The sequence below is a fragment of the Petaurus breviceps genome, unplaced genomic scaffold (genome assembly GCF_028583685.1).
Source record: "Petaurus breviceps papuanus isolate PSGF00001 unplaced genomic scaffold, PetGlider_PUasm1.0 207, whole genome shotgun sequence".
Taxonomy (NCBI): domain Eukaryota; kingdom Metazoa; phylum Chordata; class Mammalia; order Diprotodontia; family Petauridae; genus Petaurus; species Petaurus breviceps.
The window spans coordinates 32599392-32621428 of record NW_027185850.1 but is presented as its reverse complement, the minus strand read 5'-3'; the positions used below and the strand labels follow the sequence as shown (position 1 = coordinate 32621428).

The window sequence follows — 22037 nt, the reverse complement described above, 5'->3', positions numbered from 1 at the left end:
GGATGATAAGGCCCTTGAGAGAAGCAGGAAAGTTAAGAAGGGGTAAGTAGGGGGAATCATAATGACTTTGGTTGTGACGTGCTGAATTCAAGATGTCTCCAGGACAACCAGTGGTGATATGGAACTGTTGTTTGAGAGGGAGGGGCAGCTGGGTATTGAATTAGCCCAGCTCTGGTGCTCCCTCTTCCATGGAACCTTCCTGATTCCTTCCCCCCCTCCCCCCCACTGATGTATATTGGGTGTCTCATTGTCCTCTTGCCTTCTCCCAATAATAGCAGCCAACATTTAGGTATCAGTGGAAGATCTGCAGAGTGCTTTTATATACACTGTTGCATTTGATCCTTATGACAGGTATCCCATTTTACAGATGAAAGAACTGAGGCCGAGAGAGGTGAAGGTCCTCCCTTGGGCAGGAGGGGGTCTCCAAAGCCAGGGTTTTGTGGCTCCAGGCCCAAGACGCTTTCCCACTGTACTGCTCAGTCTCTTGGAATAGGACTTTACTGAATGGACCTGCTTTTTTTTTTTTCAAATGGATTTTATGTATTACTGTGAAACCTTTTCATTGCCATTCTACCAACACTTAATGGATATTTATGGTCTTGTAGCAGTTAGAATTTGATTGGGATTTTATTTTATTTTATTTTTTGCCTTTTGGAGAGCTGTTGGGGTTAAGTAACTTGCCCAAGGTTACACGGCTAGTTTCTTTGTGTAGGTGTTAAGTGTCTGAGGCTGGAACTCAACTCAGGTCCTCCTGATTCTGGTGCTGGCGCTTTTACTCACTGTACTACCTTGCCCCTGATTGGAATTTTAAAACTCTGTTTTGGTTCACATTGAATAAAACTGTGTTGGAGAAGGGCAGTTTGGGAAGTAGGCCCCTTTGGTTATGGTCCTAGGTTATTTTATGCTGCTTGAAATACCAATTTAAATGATTTTTTTTTCTCCATTTAAAAAGTTTGACCCATTGGGTTCAGTTAGAAGTTTGGAAAAACTGGCTAGATTGGAGACCTGCCGCTGTGTATTTTGGTTAATCTTTTGGAGCCCTTATTTTTTTTTAAGCCACAGCACATCTTTTGTTTGTTTGTTTTGTTATTGTTTCCCCTGAGCCTGGCCACAGCCCTGGCTCTGGTTGCATGATCAGACAGGCTGTTTTTGTGCAGAAATAGCCCTCCCCCCACACCGTGGTAGCACTGAGGGACCTCGGGTTAAGCCCCAGTGTTTCCGGTCTCAGGCAGCCCTGAGCTCGGCCTTGTCTGCCCCCAGGGGTGCAGAGCACCAGGCCAACCACAAAATGAAGCACATGTGTTTCTCTGTCAGGTTCATCTGAGTCGTGCCCTGGTTCTTCAGAATCCCTGGGTCATGCAAGGCCAGTGAGGCAGGCATTAAGTAAGCCCGCTGAAACTCCAGACCCACCTGCCCCAGTGCAGCGGCTTGGCCCAGCTGGGGAGAAGTGGGCACGGTGATCAGACTGAGAGCTCCCCGTTTCCAAAAGCAAAGATGGTATTTGTCATCCTGAGAAGAAAACTGGGCCCGCAGTTCAGGTCAATAAGGATTGGCCAGCCAGCAGCTGATTAGTATATACAGTGGTATACACAAAAATCATATTTTCATATTAGATTTCATTCTCTGAAGAAAGCCCCTTGAGAACTAATGGAGCTTTTCCTTTAGTCACCAAACTTAATATGATGAAATCATAATCTTTTTCTGGAATGTCCTTCCTGCTTCCCCTCTTTACCTTCTGAAAATGTCCTTTATTGGCCAGACCCTCATGCTGTCTCCTTCATGAAGCCCTCCCAGGTTCCTCCCTGCTCCCTCCCACTTGCGTTTTGTCCAGGCCTTTGAGCTGACACCTAATTATGTTATGGTTGACTTTGTTGTTCAGTAAAAATCAGTGGTGCTGCCCTGCCTCTTTTCAGGGCTTTTTAAGTAGTTTGGAGGAGCTTCCATCCATGTAGTTTGTAGGTGGGGTGAAGTCCTTTTCTTACAGCAGCTCTGGTTTCACTTATTAAATATGAATTCACATTCACTCCCCTAAGTCCTGGTGCTTCTTGACATGATGAATTGAGCTTACTGCTGCGGTGTTGTAGGTAGAAATGTTGGGTTGGTGTTTGCCTAGCCTAGGGCTGCTGTGGCCTCTACTGGACTTTAAAAACCAGTCTTCCTGTGATCATCGTCACCACATACTTTCTAAACATAAAATATTTTGTGATCATCCTCCTGGGGACATTTACAGCTGGCAGAAGGCTGTGTAGCAAGGACATCACCAGTGTATACACTGGGCCAATGTATCCTTGTAATGACAAAATTTAATGCATTGCATTTGTAGCAAAATGTAGAGGATAAGTGACCCAATGAAATCATAAGATCTCAGTTCTTTAAGTGAATGAGACAGAAGCTGGTAGTTAGCAGTTTAGATTGGCATGAGGGGTGTAGACCTTTTCTCATAAGCAGGTTACTTAAGCAGTGAGGCTGGGTTTTACTTCCATGGGCCCCTTGGAGTTAATGCTGTTGATTGGGCGGGAGGAACATGACAGAGACAGGGGAGTAAGGATTCCTAGGAATGGGAAGAGAGACTCAGCCTGGGATTTCACTGGTATAGGGAACTCCCAGATGAGGAAGCTCCCTCTACCAGGGTTCAGTGGTGCCTTCTCTGCAATCTCTAATCTTAGAGAACTGCCCAAAGCCCTGAGAAGTTAAAAGGCCAGTGGAGCATCAGCTGGCCACCACGTGCCTGAGGTGACCTTTGAGACCAGGGCTCCCTGGCTTCGGGGTGTCTCTCATAAAGCAGAGCTTTTGTAGAATGGGAAATCAGTGTAGTTTCTCATTTTTAAGGCTGACTGATAGAGATCCTGCCGAAATGAGGATGAGGAAGCTGAGTGGCCACTTGTTAGGGGAAAGGAACTCAGATTCAGAAACCACTCACCGCCACCCTCCCCTGCTGACTTCACAGCTGCCCCTTTGCATTTGAGTTTCCTGATTAATGGCACAGTCACTTTCTTGGTCATAAAGAAAATTCAGAGGAAAGTGCTGCTGGGCACTTAGTCCTGTCGTTCTCTGCCCTGGTTAGACCCCATCCAGAGTTTGGTGTGTAGTTCTGAGTGCCAGAATTTAGAAATGACATTGATTATCTGGAGAATGTCCAAAGGGGCACAGACAGAATTCTGAAGGGCCACAAGTCCATGCCATGGTGAGAATCAGTGGAAGTTCTTGGATTAGAGAGGAGAAGCCGGGGAGGGGGGGGCTGCAGCATGATAGTTGTCTTCAGGCATTTCAAAGGCTGTGGTGTGGAAGGGTGATTAGATTGGTTCTTGAGGGCAGAACTAGTAGCAATGGATGAGAATTGGGAAGAAGAGGATTTGGGGTGGCCAGGGAAAACTTCCTGCCCTGTAGCGCCTTCTGAAAGTGGAATTGGTGGTCTCAGAAGGTCTTCGTTTCTCCCTTACTGGAGATACTCCAAAGACAGGTGACCACTGACTGTTGTCATATGTGTTGTAATGGGGATACTTTGGGAGACGTGGGTTTAGCTAGAAGGCAGACAGACACTCTTGTCACTGAGCCTCAGCGAGTTTCCACATGGCCAGAGGCCCTGTGCCACTTCTAGCCAGTAGGCAGCAGTGCAGCTGCCACGAGAGCCAGGAGAGTCATCTGGGTCCTGGAGGCTAGGATATGGTTGAGCATACACACACAAAAAAGGAAAAGTAGGGTAGGAGTCTTTTTAAAAGAGCGTTTTTTATTCCGTATCAGAATGTACTGGGGAGAAATTTCTTTGAAAAATACATGTGGGTTTTTAAAAAAAATCCTTGAGAAGTCACCAGCAAAACTTGTCTTCTGTTTATATGAGCCCCAGACTTAAGAAGAAAAGATGACACTTTGACCCAACTTGTTGTTAGCTTCACCTTTCAGTTTTGAGTGTTTGATTGTGAAGATTGATATCAGTATCTTGGTCTGATGATTTGACACTTGTTCATGTGAAAGCAGGAGGCATTGTGGTATGGTGGAGAGAGAGCTGGCTTTGGGCCCAAGGCCTGGGTTCAGGTCCTACTTCTCATTCGTCCTGGTTGTATGACCCTGGCAGAGTCCCACTGTCTGTCAGTGCCACACAGCTCCCTAAGACTGCAAAGGGCAAGACGGTGCCGACTCGCATCTGTAGCCCCCCATACAAATGAAACCACAGGTCCAATCTCTATTTCTTGTGCCTTTCACGTGAAAGTAAATGAAAATGCCAAGGACTCAGAGGATCTTAGCAAGAGGCTTCAACTCATTCACTCAGTTTGCTCTCAAGTAAGGGAGATGAGACCTGCAGAAATGAGCATGATCCAGAGTAGACCCGGAGTGTAAGAGAATGCAGTCCCACCTGAGGCCCAGCGATGCACCCCCAGCATGACCCCCAGCTGGCTCAGCCCTCATATGCTCTGGCTTTGAACCTTAGAATGGGAGAAGGTCACCTGGGTCAGTTAAACAGCCTGGGGGGGCAGAGGGGAGCACAAGAATAAGAACTGAAAACATCGGAGAATCAGGTGGCTGACATTTATCACTGCCTTCCCAGCCCTAGTTGAGTGCCAGAGGCAGTAGGGTCCCACCCCTCCCAAGAAAGCTGGTACTTTTGTTAGATTCCAAGCCTGTGGAAGGAAGGCAGTGACTGTATCTGCTGACACCCAGTGCTGTGTGTGTGCAAGCACTTAATGTGTCCTGTTTAATGGAGTGATGTTCCCTGGCACTCTTCTCTCCACTCTCACTTCTTCTAAAAGGTGTTTGTTAAACGTATGAAACCAAACTTTATCTTTTGGCAATCTGTGCCTCTATCTTTTTTTTAACCTGTGATTATTGGCAGAACTTTCAGTGAACCCAGCAACTTCTGTGATCTGAGAGGATGGAAAATGGTGTGGCCTTTCACTTCCTCTCCCTTCCTTTAGCACTAAGCCCAAAAGACAGCCGCTGTGAGGGCCTGGTCTTCCCTCAGCCAGAATGTCCGTAGCAGTATCCTAACTCAATTCTAATCATCCTTTGGGACTGTCATTCTCTTGAAAGATTTAATTACCCAAGTATGGCTTCTGAGCTGAATAGAGTTAAGTGATTTCTCTGCTCCAGTTTAAAGAGATGGAATTTTTACACATTTCCTTCACTAATACTAGAGAAGAGATCGTTTAGATAATGTGTTCCACTGGTTTGCAGCATTTAAGGAACTTGATTACAGAATTCCCAAGTCAGTTCTGCTTCTCTCTTGCTTTCTCTGTCAACTCATCAGTCAACCATTAACCTGAGGGCAGATGCATGAATCTCCGACCTGCAGACTCTGGGTCTGTGGAACCCTGAAGTTCTTGGACCTAAGGACATGTAGAAATGCCTACTTTAAATGAAAGCCTCCTTTCTTACTGTTGTCATTCTCTTAATTTGAAACTTTTCTGACTCCTGGGTAATGATTCCTGTTAGCCAGATGTTGTTTGATAGCTCTGTAATAACAAATTGAGGGTGCTTGTTCTAGCCTGACTGGCATTCATTCTTTTGATGTGGAACAACCAGCCTAATAAGGCCTTATCATGAAGATGCAGTTTGACACTTGGCTTTTCTCTTTTTTGTTATGCCATTTGCCATATGGTAAGGCCCTGGCCAGGGGAAGCAGCTGGACTGCCTTTAGTTTAAAGGTTTGAGGCCTTGGAGTTTTCAGTGAAGATGAACTTTCCTGCTCAGATTTCCCTTCCTGGATGTGATTGATCTGTGAACGATTTTCACTTTGGGGCTTTTCATAAAAAATATTCTTCAGCATTACCCGGCCTGGCCCAGATTGCTTGTGCTGAGCTGTCATTTAGAGGTTTTGGATTTGCTCATGTCAAAAAAAAAAAAAAAAGCACTTGGAGGAACTGGGTTAATATGCAAAAATCTGCTGGGGTTGTGTGCTCCTAACCCTCAGATTTTCTGCTGATTAGGTTGGAGCCAGCTTTCTACATAAAGCAGAGAGTGAACTGAAAATCCAGTATCACACATTACCTTTAAGTAAAGGAGGATTTGAGCCAGTGCTGCCTATGAGTTTGTTTGGGCCTCATTGTTACCTGTGGCAAAGCCAGTGTAGAGCCTTCGTCCTAGCCCAGAACTGTGGAAGAGGAGCCTTGGAGAGGGGCGGCTTGACCTTGAAGCAAGAAGTTGCTAACAACCTATACTTTCTACTTTTACAGCGAAAGCCTCTTAGGAGGCAGATTTAAGGAAAGCAGGGACTTTCGGTTAAGTCCCTGAGATAATCAGACTTGTCCAGTGACATCACCCCATTAAAATCTTGGTCCAGGTTCTCTCTCTTTCCTTTTGCCCTGTTGGTAGTGGGCTCTAGCCCTTCAGATCACCGCATGTTTACTTTTCCACCGAGTGGACTGGAAGATTCTTGAGGGCAGGGACTGTTTCACTTTTGTCTCTTTATTTCTATCATCTAGGATGGTGGCTTGTTAATTTGGGGGTGTGGTTGGGAAGGAGAGGCCAGACCTGTGATTTCATCTACATTTATATATTGTACATTTATACAGACAGGCAAAGGTCTAGAACGCCTTGTCTCTGCCTGATTTACCTCTTGTCGCTAACTGCTTTCTGCAGTTAGGCTTTAAAATTCTGCCTCCTTGGATGATGGGGAGGGACGATGACGTGCCTCAGCCTGAGGCACCGCGGCTTTGATTTTTTGGTCAGTCCCTGCATTTGGACAGCTTTTCACTCCACGTAGTTTGGCGATGATGAATACTTGGTACAGTGACATCTACTAGAAATGTCCAACTTTTAGCATCACATTTTTGTCCGGAAGGTTCCCGTAACTGTCTGGTCTCTGGCCATGCTCCCTCATCAATAGGATTTCCTGGTGGAGTAACTGCTTAACATGCTCTTCAGTGAAGTCACATCGCTGTGGGAAATCCGCATCCTTTGAGGGACCAATACAGTGTTTGGTGCGACTGTCTCTTTGACTTGAAGATCATACTCAGTTCTGCTCAGGAGCGAGAATGACGGATGGAAGGTCGACAGAAACATAGCAAGGTGCTTGTGCCGTCTCTGAAAGATGGCACGTTTTAAATCCATCATGCTTGTCATTGTGTTGCTGTCATGTTTTAAATCAAGAATGGTATTCCACGTGAGCATCAAATACTCTAGCGATTTTAATTTAAAAATTTTTCTTGATGCCTTTTGCTTTTTGCCCTTCAGACTTTTTCGGATGCTCTCTCTCTCTCTGGCTCTCCATACCAGCAAGTCCTCTTGTAAACCCTTCATGACAAAGGACCAGGCTTGGCAGCATATTCAGATAGCATTCCTTACTCATGGCCCTCCACTTGTGCAACAGTCCACAGAACACCAATGATAAAAGAATGATCAAAGGAGAGTGATTTGCCCCAGGACCATTTTGATCTGAACTTCATCTTACATGCTAAGAAGAAGAATTTTCCTATGATGTTAATAGTATTTACATAATGCATTTTACATGTGTTATCTCACCTGATTTTCACCACAACCCTCCTGTTATTAGTCCTTTTTTACAGGGGAGGAATCCGATGCTGTGAGGTGAAGGGTCATGACCGTACAAAAGTACCTGACATAGATTTGAACCCAGATCTTTGTGAGTCTGGCTCTCTCCACTAGGAACCAGCTGCATCTAATCTCTAAGGACCTAGTCTTGCTTCAGTCCATGGGCTCATTCAGTTACTGAGCAGTTAGGAAAGCGCTTTCTAGATCGAGGACAATCATTCTTTCATGTAACTCAGTAGTCAAGGTTTAGAGTAAGAGACAGAACAGACTCAGACTAATAGTCTTGGAGGACAGTGTTGGAGAAAGGTAATTTGAAAAAACAATGTATATTCACACTTACAGTCTCCTTGCCTTTGACGTTTCAATAAGATTAAGTCATACTTACATAGCACTTCAGGGTGAGATAGGTAGTACAACTATTATCCCCATTTTACAGAGAAAAAAGGCTCTTAGAGGTTAAAGGCTCCCTTGTGACTGCACAGTTAGTGTCTGAATCAGAATTTGAATCTCTGTTGACTCCAAATCCTGCTCTTTAGCCACTTTTCTGGCTCCCTTCTTTAAGAGATGTAAATTCCCATTTGGTACAAGCTAATTAGACATGCCTTCTTTCCCCGAAGAAGGAAGGGAGACAGTGAATGGAAGCCCCCAGTGACTGATGAATATCTCTCAGTGAAAGCCCTGACTCTAACATACTCTGATTAACCTTTTTGTTTAACCTTATCTGACCCAGTTAAGACTGCCTTTCTAAGAGGCTCCAGCTCCCTGTCTACCCCAGCGTAAAACTGCTCATCCCCCAGCCTCTGCCAGCCAACAGAATTAATCATCTGCCTAGACAGCGCTGGGAGCTTAGCGCACAGGTACACATGAGTCTTCATTCCCCTAACCCAGGTCGAAGTGAGGACTTGTGGAGACAGTGAGAAGGGGCACCCCCATCTTGTATCCTTACAGAACTATGGTCTTTAAATTGGTTTGTGAGCTATCTCTATGGCTATCTGGATCAGCTTAGCGTGAGCTTGTCTGTGTTCCTTATGTTCCTTAGTCCTGACCATCCCCCACCGCCATGGGAAACTACAAAGTCCAATAAGGTCCTTTGCTCTTTGGGCAGTTTTCATCCTGGTGCCCACCTCCTGCTCCTCCTTCTCCACACACTCTAGTCTCAGACATTTGTTGCCCTCTCTTCCCAGTTTTCATACCTTTCTGGGTGCCTCTTAGTATCTCGAGCGATTCCTTCCCTTCAGACCCTGTTCTTGACCTCCTCTACACTCCCTTAAATTATCTCCTCTGTGGATCCCTTCCAAATCTGTTTCACCTGGCCTCTCTCCCATACTCAGGATCTGCTCAATAAAGTCATCCTCCTGATCTTAGTGTTCAGAGATCTTTAGAACCCAGCCCCAGCTGACCTTCTCAGCCCTCTCTCATACGACTCCCAGACAAATGGACACGCTTGCTGTTCCTCAGCTGTAAGCCTTGCTTCCTTGCCACTTTTTCCTGGCTCCTACAGTTGTCTGTGTACATGGAATGAATGCCTTCTTCTTCCTCTTCTCCGTTTCTGCCCGTTAAAAATCCTCATCCTTCAAAGCCCAACTCAAATATCATCTCTCCCCTGAAGTCTTCTTTATTCTCTTCTCCCTCCTTCCATGCAAAAGCATACATCTTTCCCTTCTCTGAACTCTTTAGAGAGCTTTGTGTGTGTGTGTGTGTGTGTGTGTATATATATATATCTTTTATACACTTAGACACTTTATATTATACTTAGTGTAACATATTACACTAATATATTAATTTATAGTATGCATTTTTGTGTTCTAATCTTATCATTCTAATACGATTGAATGCCTCTGGAGAGTGGTAACCAGGTCTCATTTGTGTTTGTATTATAGGGTGGTGCCAGGCACAGATGTGCTTGGCAAATGTTTGAATTTATTTAAATTGAATAAAATAAGGCCTGGTCACTACTCCAGGGTTCCCTCTACAGGTTAAGAAGTGAGAAGTATATTAGAACTTCAGATAGTTGGTGAAGAGTCATTACCCCAGATTGTTGCTGGCCAGGGTCAGCCCTGTACCTCAGTCCTGGACATGTGGGAGAATAGCAAGCAGATAAGAAAACAGAATCTTGGAATCCAGCAGGCAGCTGGGCCAGGGGCTAATGGCAAACAGCAAGCTAGCAGGGGACAAGTTGTAGGATTTGGGGGCTGAAAGAACCCTCTAGAGATCTAGTACAAACCCCTGCTTTTATAGGTTAGAAACTAAAATGTGTGCGTGCACACTCACACACACAAACATGCACTCACACGCACACTCACACATGCACTCACACACACACCCAGGAAGTGTGGCCACGGTCATCCAGGTAGGAAGTGCCAGGAGTCTTGCCTGTATAAAACATTTCCATTGATTGCTTAAGGAGGCTGGCTTGCATGGTGCTGTGAGGTGGGGGCAGAAAATGGGAGTTGTTTTCTCAAGGGAATTCCAAACAAGGCAATTCTAGACCTTCTGTGTCTAAATAAGCAAGTAGAGAAATTGGGAAAGAGCATTGAGGTCTGGCTTCCAGTCCCTTCTCTGCTGCTCACTCCCCAGGTCACCTCAGGCAGGGCTTACTTCTCTGAAGCTCAGGCTCCTCAGTTGGAAAAGGAGGGCATTGGATGAGATGCCCCCAGAGGTCTCTTCCAACTTTGTACCATTTGTGATTTGCAGTTGGTTGTGGGGGGGAATCCTCGTGTGTCTTCCCAAACTGGAATTCTGGGTTGTATCTTTCAGCACTTCGGGCCCCCTTCCTTGTGTCTATGCCCCAGTGAACAGGAGAAACACTCACCATGCTCTGGGGCTGCTGGAGCACAACCACACAGGGCCTTGAGAGTTGTGCAACTCGGGCTGTCAAAATGCTGCTTCAGTAACCTGGGGCTCAGTGTTCATTAAGAACCTCAAATTCCCACACTTTGAAATAAGTCAGTACTAAATGCTCCCTGGGATAAAGTGCTGCGACAAATCTTTTGCATGTTAAGTCTCAGACCAACATTTTAGAAACTCCCTGAATAGCCATTGAATGTACACTGACAAGGAGAGCGAAGTGGAAAAGAGTAGGGTCTGAGTTAGAGTCAGGCGTTTGTGAGCAGGCCACAGAACCTCTCAGGGCCCTAAGCCCCCTCACAGCTGTCCAATGAAGCGCTGACACTAACCATTGGTAGAAGTGCTGCTCCAGGTTATTCCTATACCATGAGAGCACAGGTACAGGAGGAAAAAATTAATTCATAAATTAGCGTCAGAATGTGTGTAGGCACACACACGGAGCTCATAGTGGAGCAGCTTCCTTTGTCCTTTAAAGGACTGTCCCCCCACTCAAAACAGGCACAGGAGCAATTTAATCCAGCAAATGTATATGAAGTTCCTACATGTACAAGGGGCTGGGGATGCAAACACAAAACTTAAAATCCAGGTCTTACCCTCGAGAAGCTTCCATTCTGTTGGTCCAGGGGGAAGGAGTGGGGAGGAGATGGGGAATCGGTGGTGGACACAGATGAGTATCATATCAGGTAAGGAGTAATTCAGGGTGGAAGAGAATTTAACAGTCGCTAGGAATACACATATATACATATATACACACACAAGCATTTTCTGGAACGTGTATATACTGACCATCATTCAAAACTCAAAACAAATGAACACGCTTTTTACTTCATAAGAAGTCCAACAATAGGGGCGGCGAGGTGGCGCAGTGAGTAAAGCGCTGGCCCCAGAGTCGGGAGGACCTGAATTCGGTTCCGGCCTCAGATACTTAACACAAAAACACTAACCATGTAACCTTAGGCAAGTTACTTAACCCCAGTTGCCTTCCAAAAAAGCAAAACAAATAAACAAAAAGATTTGGCAGCTGAGTGGACATGTGGGGTGAAGGAGAAGGGAAAGTGGAGAGTACTGCCAACGTTACCAGTCTGCAAGACTGGTCGAATGGTGGTGCCTTTGGCAGAAAGACAGAAGTTTGGAAGAGAAAAGTGTTTGGGCACAAAGAGTATGAGTTCTACTTTGGGTGTGTTAAGTTTGACGTGCCTCTGAGACGCTTAGTCTGAAACATCCAATAGGCAGTTGGTGATGTGTCATTAAAACTTAGAGGAGACTGGGGCTAGAACCATAGTCACATGTACAGAGCTGATAATTCATTCCATGGGAGTTGATAAAGTGACCAGAAATGTGTAGGGAAAGATAAGAGGGTCTAAGACGGAACCTTAAGGACCCTCCATTGTTGGGAAATGTGATATCAATGGTGAGCCAACAAAGGAGACTGAGAAGCAATTAAGGAGAACCGGGAGAGAGTAGTGTTACAAAGTCCAGAGAGGAGAGCCGGCAGAGGCAGGTGCAGTAGATAGACAGATACAAAGAACCAGTCCATTGTCTTTGCCAAGAAATTCCAAATGGGGTCGCAAAGGGTTGGACATGGCTGAAATGGCTGAACAACAACCAATAAGCTAAGAAGCTTGAGAACCAAGAAGAAACCATTAAATTGGGTGATGCAGTGGTGGTTGGTACCTTTGGACAAAGCGCCTTCAGTTCAGTGAGGAGCTTGGATGCCAGATTGTAAAGTGAGAGAGGTAAGGCCTTGGAGTCATTTGGTACAGACAGCTGATTCTAGTAATTTAACTGGGAAGGGGAGGAGAGCTAGAAGACAGTTTGAGAAGTCAGGATCTAGTGAGGATTTATTTGAGGATGGAGGAGACTTAGGTATGTTTGAAGGCAATAGGGAAGGAACCTCCCCTGTCACATGACCCTGCTGCAGGGATGAAAAGGGGTGAGTAGAAGAATCTGGGAAATACAGGATGCTGATAGAGACCTTGTCAAACCTGACATTTGAGTTATTTTGACTATGCGTGATAGAAGCAGGATGTAAATTGTATAATAAAGCATAATTCTTACCTTGCTAACGTAACAGCTCAGAACCTCAGATTTCCATATAGCTGTCATCTTGTTGATACAGACTTTCTGATTTTACAGCACTGAGTGTTTCCTCCATTTTCTGCCTGGTGATTTTTCAACCTGTGTTCGTGATCCCAGCCCTTTAGTTGTGCCTAAGAATGTGGTTTTGAGGAGTGAAGACAAATGCAGCCTCATAAAAGTATGGCCTCCTAAAAAGTAGCTCAGTGAGGACTGGCTAGGTTTGAACAGGAGCTTCCCAAATACCTGGGATTTCTTGAGCTGCTTTGCAATTTGCCCTTTGTTTTAAAGACCTGAACAAAACAAGACAACAAGTGTAAGGGGAAGGGACGGGAAATCTCATTGATTAGCAACTTTTCTGGAGTCAATATTATACAAACTTAATTAGGAGCCCCCTTGTCTCCAGTGATGGCAGCAGTCAGGAAATCCTGGTTCCTGGGGGCTCAACTTGTCAAAGACTGATGGCTGGATGCAGATGTCTCCAGGCCCCATGCTGATGTTGCTGTCTTCAAGCACATTTACAGACCTCCTCCCCAGTGAGCTCTCCTGTCAGCCCTTCCTCCTCCCTGCCAGCTACTTGCCACCATCATATTTGTAGTCCTCAGGTTTTCTGGAGCAGTTTTGAAACACTCAGCCCTCTCTGCTTGAGCCCATACAAGAGCTCAGTGCCAGAAGCAACTGTCCTCTGACATGGGTTAGCCTGCTGCTGATGGCACATTGCTCATACCCTGGGAGCAAACCTCAGTGCACCAGCAGGCAATGAGAATTTTTAGTGGATTTCTTTAGAACTTTCTCCATTATTCATATATGTAATAATTAGCTGAATGTTAAGTCCAGACTTGAGATTTACTAAGCCCAGGAGCTGACTTAGCGATGTTCTCATGTTCTCACATGTTGAATGTTTATATTAAATTTGAACACACACAGAAAGGTTATTTGTCATCATTTTTTCCCAGTAGGACCAGTTTTCTGTGAAAGCTAACTCTCCTTCACATCATTCCTATGCCGAAGATTTGGGGTTTTTTAGTTTCCTAAAAGGAGCTTTTATAGAAAGCCTTAGAACACTCTCTGTCTATAGAGAGTGTGGCTGTGTGGCACAGTGGGCAGAGGGCCTGCCTCGGAGCCAGGAGAAGCTGCATTCGAGTCCCATTCCTGACACCCAGTGAGCTGGCCACGAAGCCGCCTGCCTCAGTTACCTCGTATGGAACGGCCTATTTGTGTGCAGTTTTTTAATGTCATCTCCTCCTTAGACTGTGAGCTCCTTGAAAGCTGGGATTCTGTTGTTTCGTTGTTTTGCCTTTCATTGTACGTGTCACTGCCTGATATGCACTAGGTGCAGGGATTCATCAACCTTTCTGTAGAGAATAAAACTTTCTCACTCCCTAGAGCCTTGATATCCTTCCTCCGTCCTACCCTCATCCGTCACCAAAGGGTAGAAGGGGAGGTAGAGAAAGACTGGCAGGTGGGGGCCTCCAAGCCACTGCTTCTTCCTCCTCTTTGAAAATGCCTCTGAGCATTCAGATGCCACTGCTCCCTGGCAGTATAGCCCTTGGGAATCTGTGATTGACAGGTTGGGAACCCTTGTCTGGCAGATGGGGGCTCTGAAAGCCTGTGGGGGATCCCTACAGACAGAGCTGGTGATGGGGTTGGAAACTTGAGTCTGATATTGGTTCCCTTCTGCTCTCCCTGGTCTCTAGAGCAGAAAGCCAAGAGAAGGGCAGGGACAGGAGGGATAGGTGGAAGGGCAGAGAGGATAGGACGATGGGAAGCAGGGATTCTAGAGCCCTTTCATTTAAATTGTGTTTCCTGCTTTCGGGCTAGGACAACTGAGGGCAGTTTTCATAGAAAGACAAGAAAAAACCAAGGGTAAGAATATGGGTATCTCCCTTCCCGAGTCCCTGATGCAGTGTGTGCTGTGCTCGGCCTGCCCGTCATCACTATTGATATATGGCTCCTGAAAGTTCATTTATTCATATTTGATGTGCCCAGTGGCAGTGGCTGAAGTTAAGTAATCATTTACAAAGGTTTTGTGGGAAACATGTCAGTATTTGGAAAATCTCAGATCAGATCCAGTCTACTTTAGAGAAGCTTGCCAGGAACTTGTTTGCAAAGGCTTTGTGAAGCCTGCTGTCCAGCGGGTCCTAATACAGACTAATGAAAACGATGTTTTTTGTCCTTCAGTCTTCACAGTAATTAAGTAGCTGTTCTATTAGTTATACAACAGGCCTGGAGCTTTCCTTCTGTTCCTGGAGCCCTGTCCTCCTTCCACATGGTTTGGAGTTATGGCTGATTTTGGCATCCTGCCATCACCCTCTTTCTCAGGATTCTTTCTCCACTTTCATCAGTGCTACAGATGTCTAAAATACAAGTTTCTTAGTAATCCTCTCAAATCCTGTTGAACACATTCAGAACAGGTGCTAACAGTCTCGCTTACACAAGGGCAAAGTGGGCCTGGAAGCGGGGCAGAAACGGGGACCCTCCTCCGCGGGTGCTGCCCCAGCCATGCCTCCCTCCCATCCACACCCAGATCTTCCATGTTCTGCTTGCAGGCTGTCCCAGATGATCCCGTTGCAGAAGCATTCCCAGAAAAATACCATGTATACACAGTTTATAGCCACATTACTTGAAGAGCTGCATTTCAAGAATGAAGACCTTGAAAGGTTAACCAGAATACTTACAGCTAACTGTTTGCCAGATTGGTAAGTTGTTACCCTCTGCTCCTCCCCATCACCCCACCCCACCCACCAGTTTGGAACCCTTGAACTCCAAATGTCAACTCAAGAGGTCACACTGGCACTTGGCCCTTCCTCAGTCACTTTGCATGCCCTCCTTCGTGCCCTGATTGCTGTTCCTTTTCTCAGGGCTGCAGCAGCTGTAATTAGGACACCTCCCATCATTCCTCCTTATAAACTTCAAAGTGGCTTTCCCAGAGCCCAGCTGGGAAGTTTCCCACCAGGAAGTGGGAACTAACATGGCCTCAGAGCCAGCCCTGCCCCAGGAGAGAACATTCTCCTCCCCAGCCCTGAGAGCAGAGACTTAGGAGCCTTGCTGGGTTTATTTCACGGCCATCATTCGAGTACCTGCCCTGGGGAGGTGCCATCTAAGTCACTGTAAGCTTTACCAAAGCAGAAAATGGCTTTTTATCCATTTCTAAGAGAAAATTTGAGATGCTCACACCTGAAGTGCACAGTCTGTAAAACGCCCAGTGCTCTCGCATGAGCTTTATTGGCACTTTGTTGCTTTTGTGTATGTCGGTGTTGCAGTGTGACAGGTTTGTGGGAAGTAAAGCTTCAAACTGTCCAGGTCATGGGGAGGAGGTCAGTACTGGGCCGCATGGCACCGATGACAGTTCTGCTGGCCGAGGCGGATCTTAGATGTGGGTCTGGAGGAATTGGGAGCAGCTTGTGTTTGCTGCCTCCCGACTCTCTGACCTTGTGGGCACATGGGAAATGTCAGGTGCCCTGGGCCAGTTGGCCAAGGTTAGCTTGCTTCCCTCCTGCCCTTTCTGAGCCCCAGCCTCATGCCCAGCCTTTTCCCTGTGGTCCCTGTTTTAGGGGCTCAGTAACAGTTGTTTTAAGTATTAAATACTTCTCTTACACACTTATCGTGTTCTTTCCATTAATAGAAAGCTTGCCTGGTGTTAGACTAAAGAACTGCCGAGCAGTTCACATAGAAAGCATTCTGAAGCCTTCTCTCTGGGGCCCTCCTCTTGCTTCACAGATGCAGTCCGAGGACTTGCTTCCTCCTCCCAGGTCCAGCCACCATCATTTATGGAGACTCTGCAGCTTTTATTTCCTTAATTAAAGATGAGCGAGCACGGAGAAGATGGTCCATTTCAGCCCACAGGTGACCGACGGCAGGTGGGCGAGCATCCCCGCCCTGGGCCACACTCACCAATTAACTGTCACACAATAAACCGAGTGTCAATAAAGAGAGTTTTCACAGGAAGCTGCCTTGGCACTCACTCCATCTCTCTTAGAAAAGCTATGACTCATGAGTTTACAGGGGATATGGCAACCTAAAGTCAAGCCTGAAGCCTGGTTACCTTTTCTTAGAGTTCAGGAAACATGAAAATTGTCTTTAATTTTCAAGAAAATCATTTTCTAGAAATGAGGTTGCTTTGTCAAATGGCATGTATCAGACTGATACCAGACCTACGGGGTCCTATCAGACTTTTGTTGTTCAGTTGTGTCCACGCTTTGTGGCCTCATGGGCAGGGTTTTCTTGGCAAAATGCTGAAGTGGTTTGCCATGTCCTTCTCCAGTGGATTAAGTCAAACAGAGGTTAAGTGACTTGCCCAGAGTCACACAGCTAGTAAGTGTGAGGCCAGATTTGAACTTGAGTCGTTTTGACTCCAGGCCCAGTTCTCTACCCGCTGAGACATCTAGCTGCCCTTCTTGCCATCAGATTGCCCTAAGTAAACCTGGAGAGGCTAGACAGACAATGGAGGGCTGAGGGGCTTGGGAGATGGGACACTTCAACAGTGGTAACCCACAGAGCTTTGTCTCCTGACCCCCTGCGGTTTCTGGAGGCCTCTCTGAATAATATGAAATTGACAGAAGGCAAGGAAGCATCTTGGAAATTGGCTTCCACCAGAAGGAGCCCCGGCCTGGGTGTCAGGAGGCCTGGGCTCTGTCCTAGTTCTTCTGAACTGGTACCTCATCTCCGTCGTCTGCAAAATGGGATAGTAGAATGAGTTCAGGGCGTCTGGCACAGGCTGTCGTCCCTCCAACACCATCTCATGGTGGAAGCCTCTGGCCCCACGCTCCTCCTTCTTAAAGCCTTGGAACATTTGAAATGTGGGCAGAACAGACGCTTTCCACTACGGTCTCTGGACTTGGGCTTCAGACTTTCTTTGTGGCTGCCCTGGCTACCTTGCTGTCTCCAGCTCTCCTGCCTCTCAGACTGCCCCCCTCAGTCCCCTGGGCTGCATCTTCATCCTTGTGCCCACGGACTGTGTGTGCTTCTCTCTTTAAACGATGTGGCATGGTGGTGCCATCACTCCAGTGATCATGTCTAGACAAATGATTCAGATGTGCACACACTCTCGCATTGGGAGTGTTGTATGCTAGGAGCAGCAAGCGGGTCAGTGTGACTGGATTGGGATGTTTAAGAAGACTGGAAAGGTGGGAAAGGGCAAGGGGTGTGTGTGTGTCTGTGTCTGTGTCCGTGTCATCACCTGACCTTTGACCATCTTGAACTGGCTATGTCCCAGAATCATAAATTTAGTATGTCTTAAAACAGACCTTAATATTTGTCTCCCAAACCTTCCCGTCCCCCTAACTTCCCTTTTACCATCAAAGGCACCACTACTGTTCCAGTCCCCTGGCTCACAGCCTCAGTGTGTTATTCTCTGCTCGCAGTCACACTCACCCCACGTCTCCAATCAGATCTTTGTCTCTAACTCCACGGCATCTCTCCTACCCTCTTCTCTACATTCATACAACCACACCCTATCATAGGTTCTTGTTACCGCCTCCCTGTCACGGGTCTGTCCCTGCTCCAATCCATCCTCTGCCAAAGTGATTTTCCTAAAGTTCAGGTCTGACCATGTCACTCCCTTACTCTATAAATGCCAATGGTTCCCTGTTACCTCTAGGATCCAATATAAAATCCCCTGACATTTACAACTTCACAGCCTGGCCCTTTCCCACCTTTCCAGTCTTCTTAAATGTCACAATTCAGTCACACTGGCCCACTTGCTGCTCCTAACACTCCAAACACATGCTTTTTCATTGGCCGTCCTCCTCAGGCTGGGAATTCTCTTCCTCCTCATTTCCAGTTCCTCGCTACCCTGTTCTTCAAGGCTTACATCCCACCTTCTGCCTTCCCTAGACCCTTCCACTGCTGGTGCCTTCCCTCTGAGATGTAGCTACACCCTGTGTATCTTGTATATACATAGTTATTTGCATATTGTCTCCCTATCGGAATGTGTGCTTCCTGAAGTCAATGACAATGATTTTCTTTTCATTTCTTTGTAACCCTGGTGCTTAGAACAGGCCCTGGCATGCAATAAGTTTTTAATAAATGCTTGTTGACTGACCATCTGGTTTACTGACTACAACCCCAGAGTAAACATAAATAGCATCTATAATACTTAGTGCAGGCCAGTTTATTAAATGAGTTAATGAAGGAATGAAATAAAATATTTATTTTGATCTGTATTGTTAAGCCACCATTAAAAAAAGCATGGTTTAGTTATGCCAACCCATTTACAAAGAATATTGATAATGTAGTCAGAGGTTTTGCTGATGTTTTTGGTGGTTAATTAAAAAGAAAAGAGTAAAGAACTTTTTAAAAGGAAGAAATAAATGCTGTTAAAGCCCAAGACTACATTTACACTCCCTCCCTAAAATCTGTGGTCATCTGAAATTTTAGCTTGAAATACCTTTGGACCACTGGGAAGGAGTTGGATCCAAGACTCACCAACATTTTTGATGGGAAAGGGAGCTTACTGACAACCTCACTTTGCTCCTCATGGCTGGTAAAATATCATTGCCTAGAATCTTACAAATCTAATCAGAAAGGACTTTTAAAAGGAAGGAACGAGAACGTTGCCTATTTACCAATCTAGATAGTCTAACAAGTATCCATGCCATAGGGAAACAATAGCACAGAAGACCAGCAATTCTTAGAAAGCAAACCTGAAGACCGAACCCACCAATAAAGTCATGGGTTCAAATGTCTGAACGCAAATATACAAAATATCAAATATGAGCCAGGTGATTTGGAGAAGTTAAAGCAAGCTGACAGCCTAGGCATCCCTAAGACGAGGGTGTGGTCTTAGAAAAGCACACTTTATTCACAAGAAATAGAAAAGCTTCAGCGAAGGGGGCTGGGAATGATTTAGATTTGACGTAGGGAAGATACACGAATGTCAGGAAGTCCAGGCATCAGCTCAGGGAAGAATGACAGATGATTTGGGGCAGAGATAACAGAGGGACAGACAGAAGTCATATTCCCAAAGGGAGTGGACTAAGGTAACGGCAGCTAGTGCTTTATTTAAAAAGTGCTTCCATGTGTGATTCTTAGTCAGGCTTCACACATCTGCAAAGAACTGTATGTGTTTCTCCATTTGATAACTCCAGAACCAGATTTAGAGGCAATTTTCCTGTGGTCACGCACCCGATAAAATCAAGAGGCAAGATTCAAACTCAGGTCATCCTGACTCCAAGCCTAGCTCTCTACCCATAGGGCCACAAAGCCTTATTGAGATGGGACCTAAATTGGATGTTTTCTGGAACTTTTTCCCACTAGTAATTTTTCAGCTTGCCTTAATGAAGATTGGTGATGTGAAAGCAACAAGGGAAATCGATGTTCTTGACCAATGCTGTTGCCACAGAGCTGCAGAGACCATCACTTGACAGATGAGGAAACCGAGACCCAGGAAAGTCATGGATAGGAAGGTTCAGAAGGAGCATTTGAACCTAGATGGGATTGAGGAATCTCGAGGCCACATGTCGCCTTCTAGGTCCTTGGGCACAGCCTTTTGACTGAATCCAAGTTTTACAAACAAATCCTTTTAAAGGGATTTTGTTCTGTGGAGTTTAGATTCAATCGAAGGGCCACACTTGAGGACCTAGAAGGCCACAGGTTCCCCACCCTGTGTAGGTTCCTTGATTCCTGAACCTGAAGCCTGTCCACTGTACCAAGGAATCGCTGCTTGCTGAAACTGTCATGTTGGGAAGTGTGACCTCTCCATCTTAACTGTGACAGAGAAGAAATTACAACAGGTACCAGAAATGAAAGTAGGTGCAAATACTAGAGGGTGAAAACAATGGCATGGTCCTTTGAGAGTAGCATCCAGAGAGCCAAGATCCGGAAGGAGCCACACTTGGAGAGGGATGTTAAGGGTGACACAAGGGCTGGGCTCCATTTTGTTTAAGCCTTTTAGAAGAGGGAAGGAGGCAGGCTAAGGGAGGGATTGTACCTCTACTGTTGCTTAGGGATGGGGCGAAGAGAATGAAACAATTCTGATCCATGGCGGAGAGATGACAGAGCTGCTGGGCTTTTATCTGCTTTCTGTTTTCTCTGCCGAGGAGAATAATATATGTAATGGAAAGGAAAGAGCAAAAATGACTAATGGGGAGTTGAAACTCAAGAGGAGTGGGTTCCCGAACTGCCCTTGGTGAGGTCAAGTCTCCAGGGCCAGAGGAACCAGACCCTGGTGACTCAAAGCAATGAGGAGTCCATCCGTTACCTCTGGCTCCTTGGGACAGCAAAGAGGCAAACTTCCAAGCAAGGGAAGGTGAGTGAGCTTGACTCAACTCCTGGCAAAACTGGAGAATGTGGAGCCATGATTGAGTGCCCTCGGGAAATTCCCCCTCATGGGAAGACCATTGGATCAGTACCCGGGGAACCTTGCTTAAATCACTTGACTTCTCTCCATCTCTGTATCAACAGTGAAATGAAGGGACTAGACTATACTTCCTTTAAGTCTGAGGGTCTAGAAAAGGAAGTCAGGATCCCAAAGAGATGGCATTCGATTATAAGCTCCCTGAGGACAGGAACTGTCTTTCTTATTTGTATCTTCAGCACTTTCACGGTGCTGACACACAGTAGACACTTAATAAGTGTTTACTGATTCTGATCATGACTATGAGCATGTCTTCACCACACAGCAGCCATACTAGGGCTAACTTTTAACAAGATCATCTTTTAGAGTAACCAGACAGACAGTGTGGATTCACCTCCTTCAGCAGAGCATTTCATAGTGTCCCTCAAGCCGTACTTACAGAGAAAAAGGAAAGTGATGCGGGCTGGGCAGTAGCACAGATAGAGCTTGTTGGATGACCAGACCCAAAACAGTGACAATTAATCCACAACATCCCAGTTCCTTTATCTGTGAAATGAGGTGCTTGGGTTGAATGGCTTCCAAGCTCCCTTCCAGCTCCAGCTTTTGGAGACTGCATTCAGAAGGAGGCCCCCAGGATCCAGACTTGGCTCTGGACTACTGATATTTTTATCAGTCGTTTGGATAGATGGCATCAGATTTATAGAGTACCCCAGACTGGAAGGTGGTAACTTACAAGCTAGATTATAGTCAGCATTCCAAAATATCTTGATAGGGCGAGTTGACCCAAAAAATGAGCTAGGAGAGGTAGAGGGGCTCCTGCTTGGGTTCAAAAGGTCAGCTTCACAAGTCTAAGGTGGGAGAGGCGTGTGGGTAGGCAGCAGTTCATCTGAAAAAAAGATCAGAGACTTGGCAAGGATGGCAAGTTCAGTATGAATCAACAGGGTAATTTGGCCCCAAAACAAATGTAATCTTAGACTTGAGTAAGAAAGGCAGGGTTCGGGAGCAGGAGGTGAGGTCATATCACAAGTACTGTGTACGGCAATCACTGTGCCAGGCGCTGGGCCAAGCACAGTCCCTGCCTTGGAGACCTCACACTCTAATGGGAAGACAGCATGGAAATCACTATGTACAAAGAAGTTATAGACAAGATAAACCAGAATGGTCTCAGAGGGAGAGCATGGGCATAAAGGCGGATTGAGAAAGGCTTCCTGCAGGAGTCACTTGTAAGAGGCCCAGAGACAGAGAAGAGAGATGTGGGACAGCCTGGGAAAATGCGCAGAGCCAATGCCTGGAGACCAGGGAGGAGGCCAGTGTTAGTGGATTGGAGGGAGCC

General features: G+C 46.0%; 1 protein-coding gene across 1 annotated transcript in view; it reads left to right on the top strand.

Annotated features, from left to right (window-relative positions):
* The window catches only part of LOC138165083 (putative RNA polymerase II subunit B1 CTD phosphatase RPAP2), a 74429-nt gene extending 58073 nt beyond the window's left edge, over nt 1-16356 (top strand). The window contains exons 12-13 of the mRNA XM_069093228.1: nt 14958-15107; nt 16129-16356. Coding sequence (XP_068949329.1) covers nt 14958-15107; nt 16129 — 151 coding nt within the window. The 3' untranslated portion in view covers nt 16130-16356. The remainder of the gene's footprint in view (nt 1-14957; nt 15108-16128) is intronic.
* Nucleotides 16357-22037: the final 5681 nt, after the last annotated feature.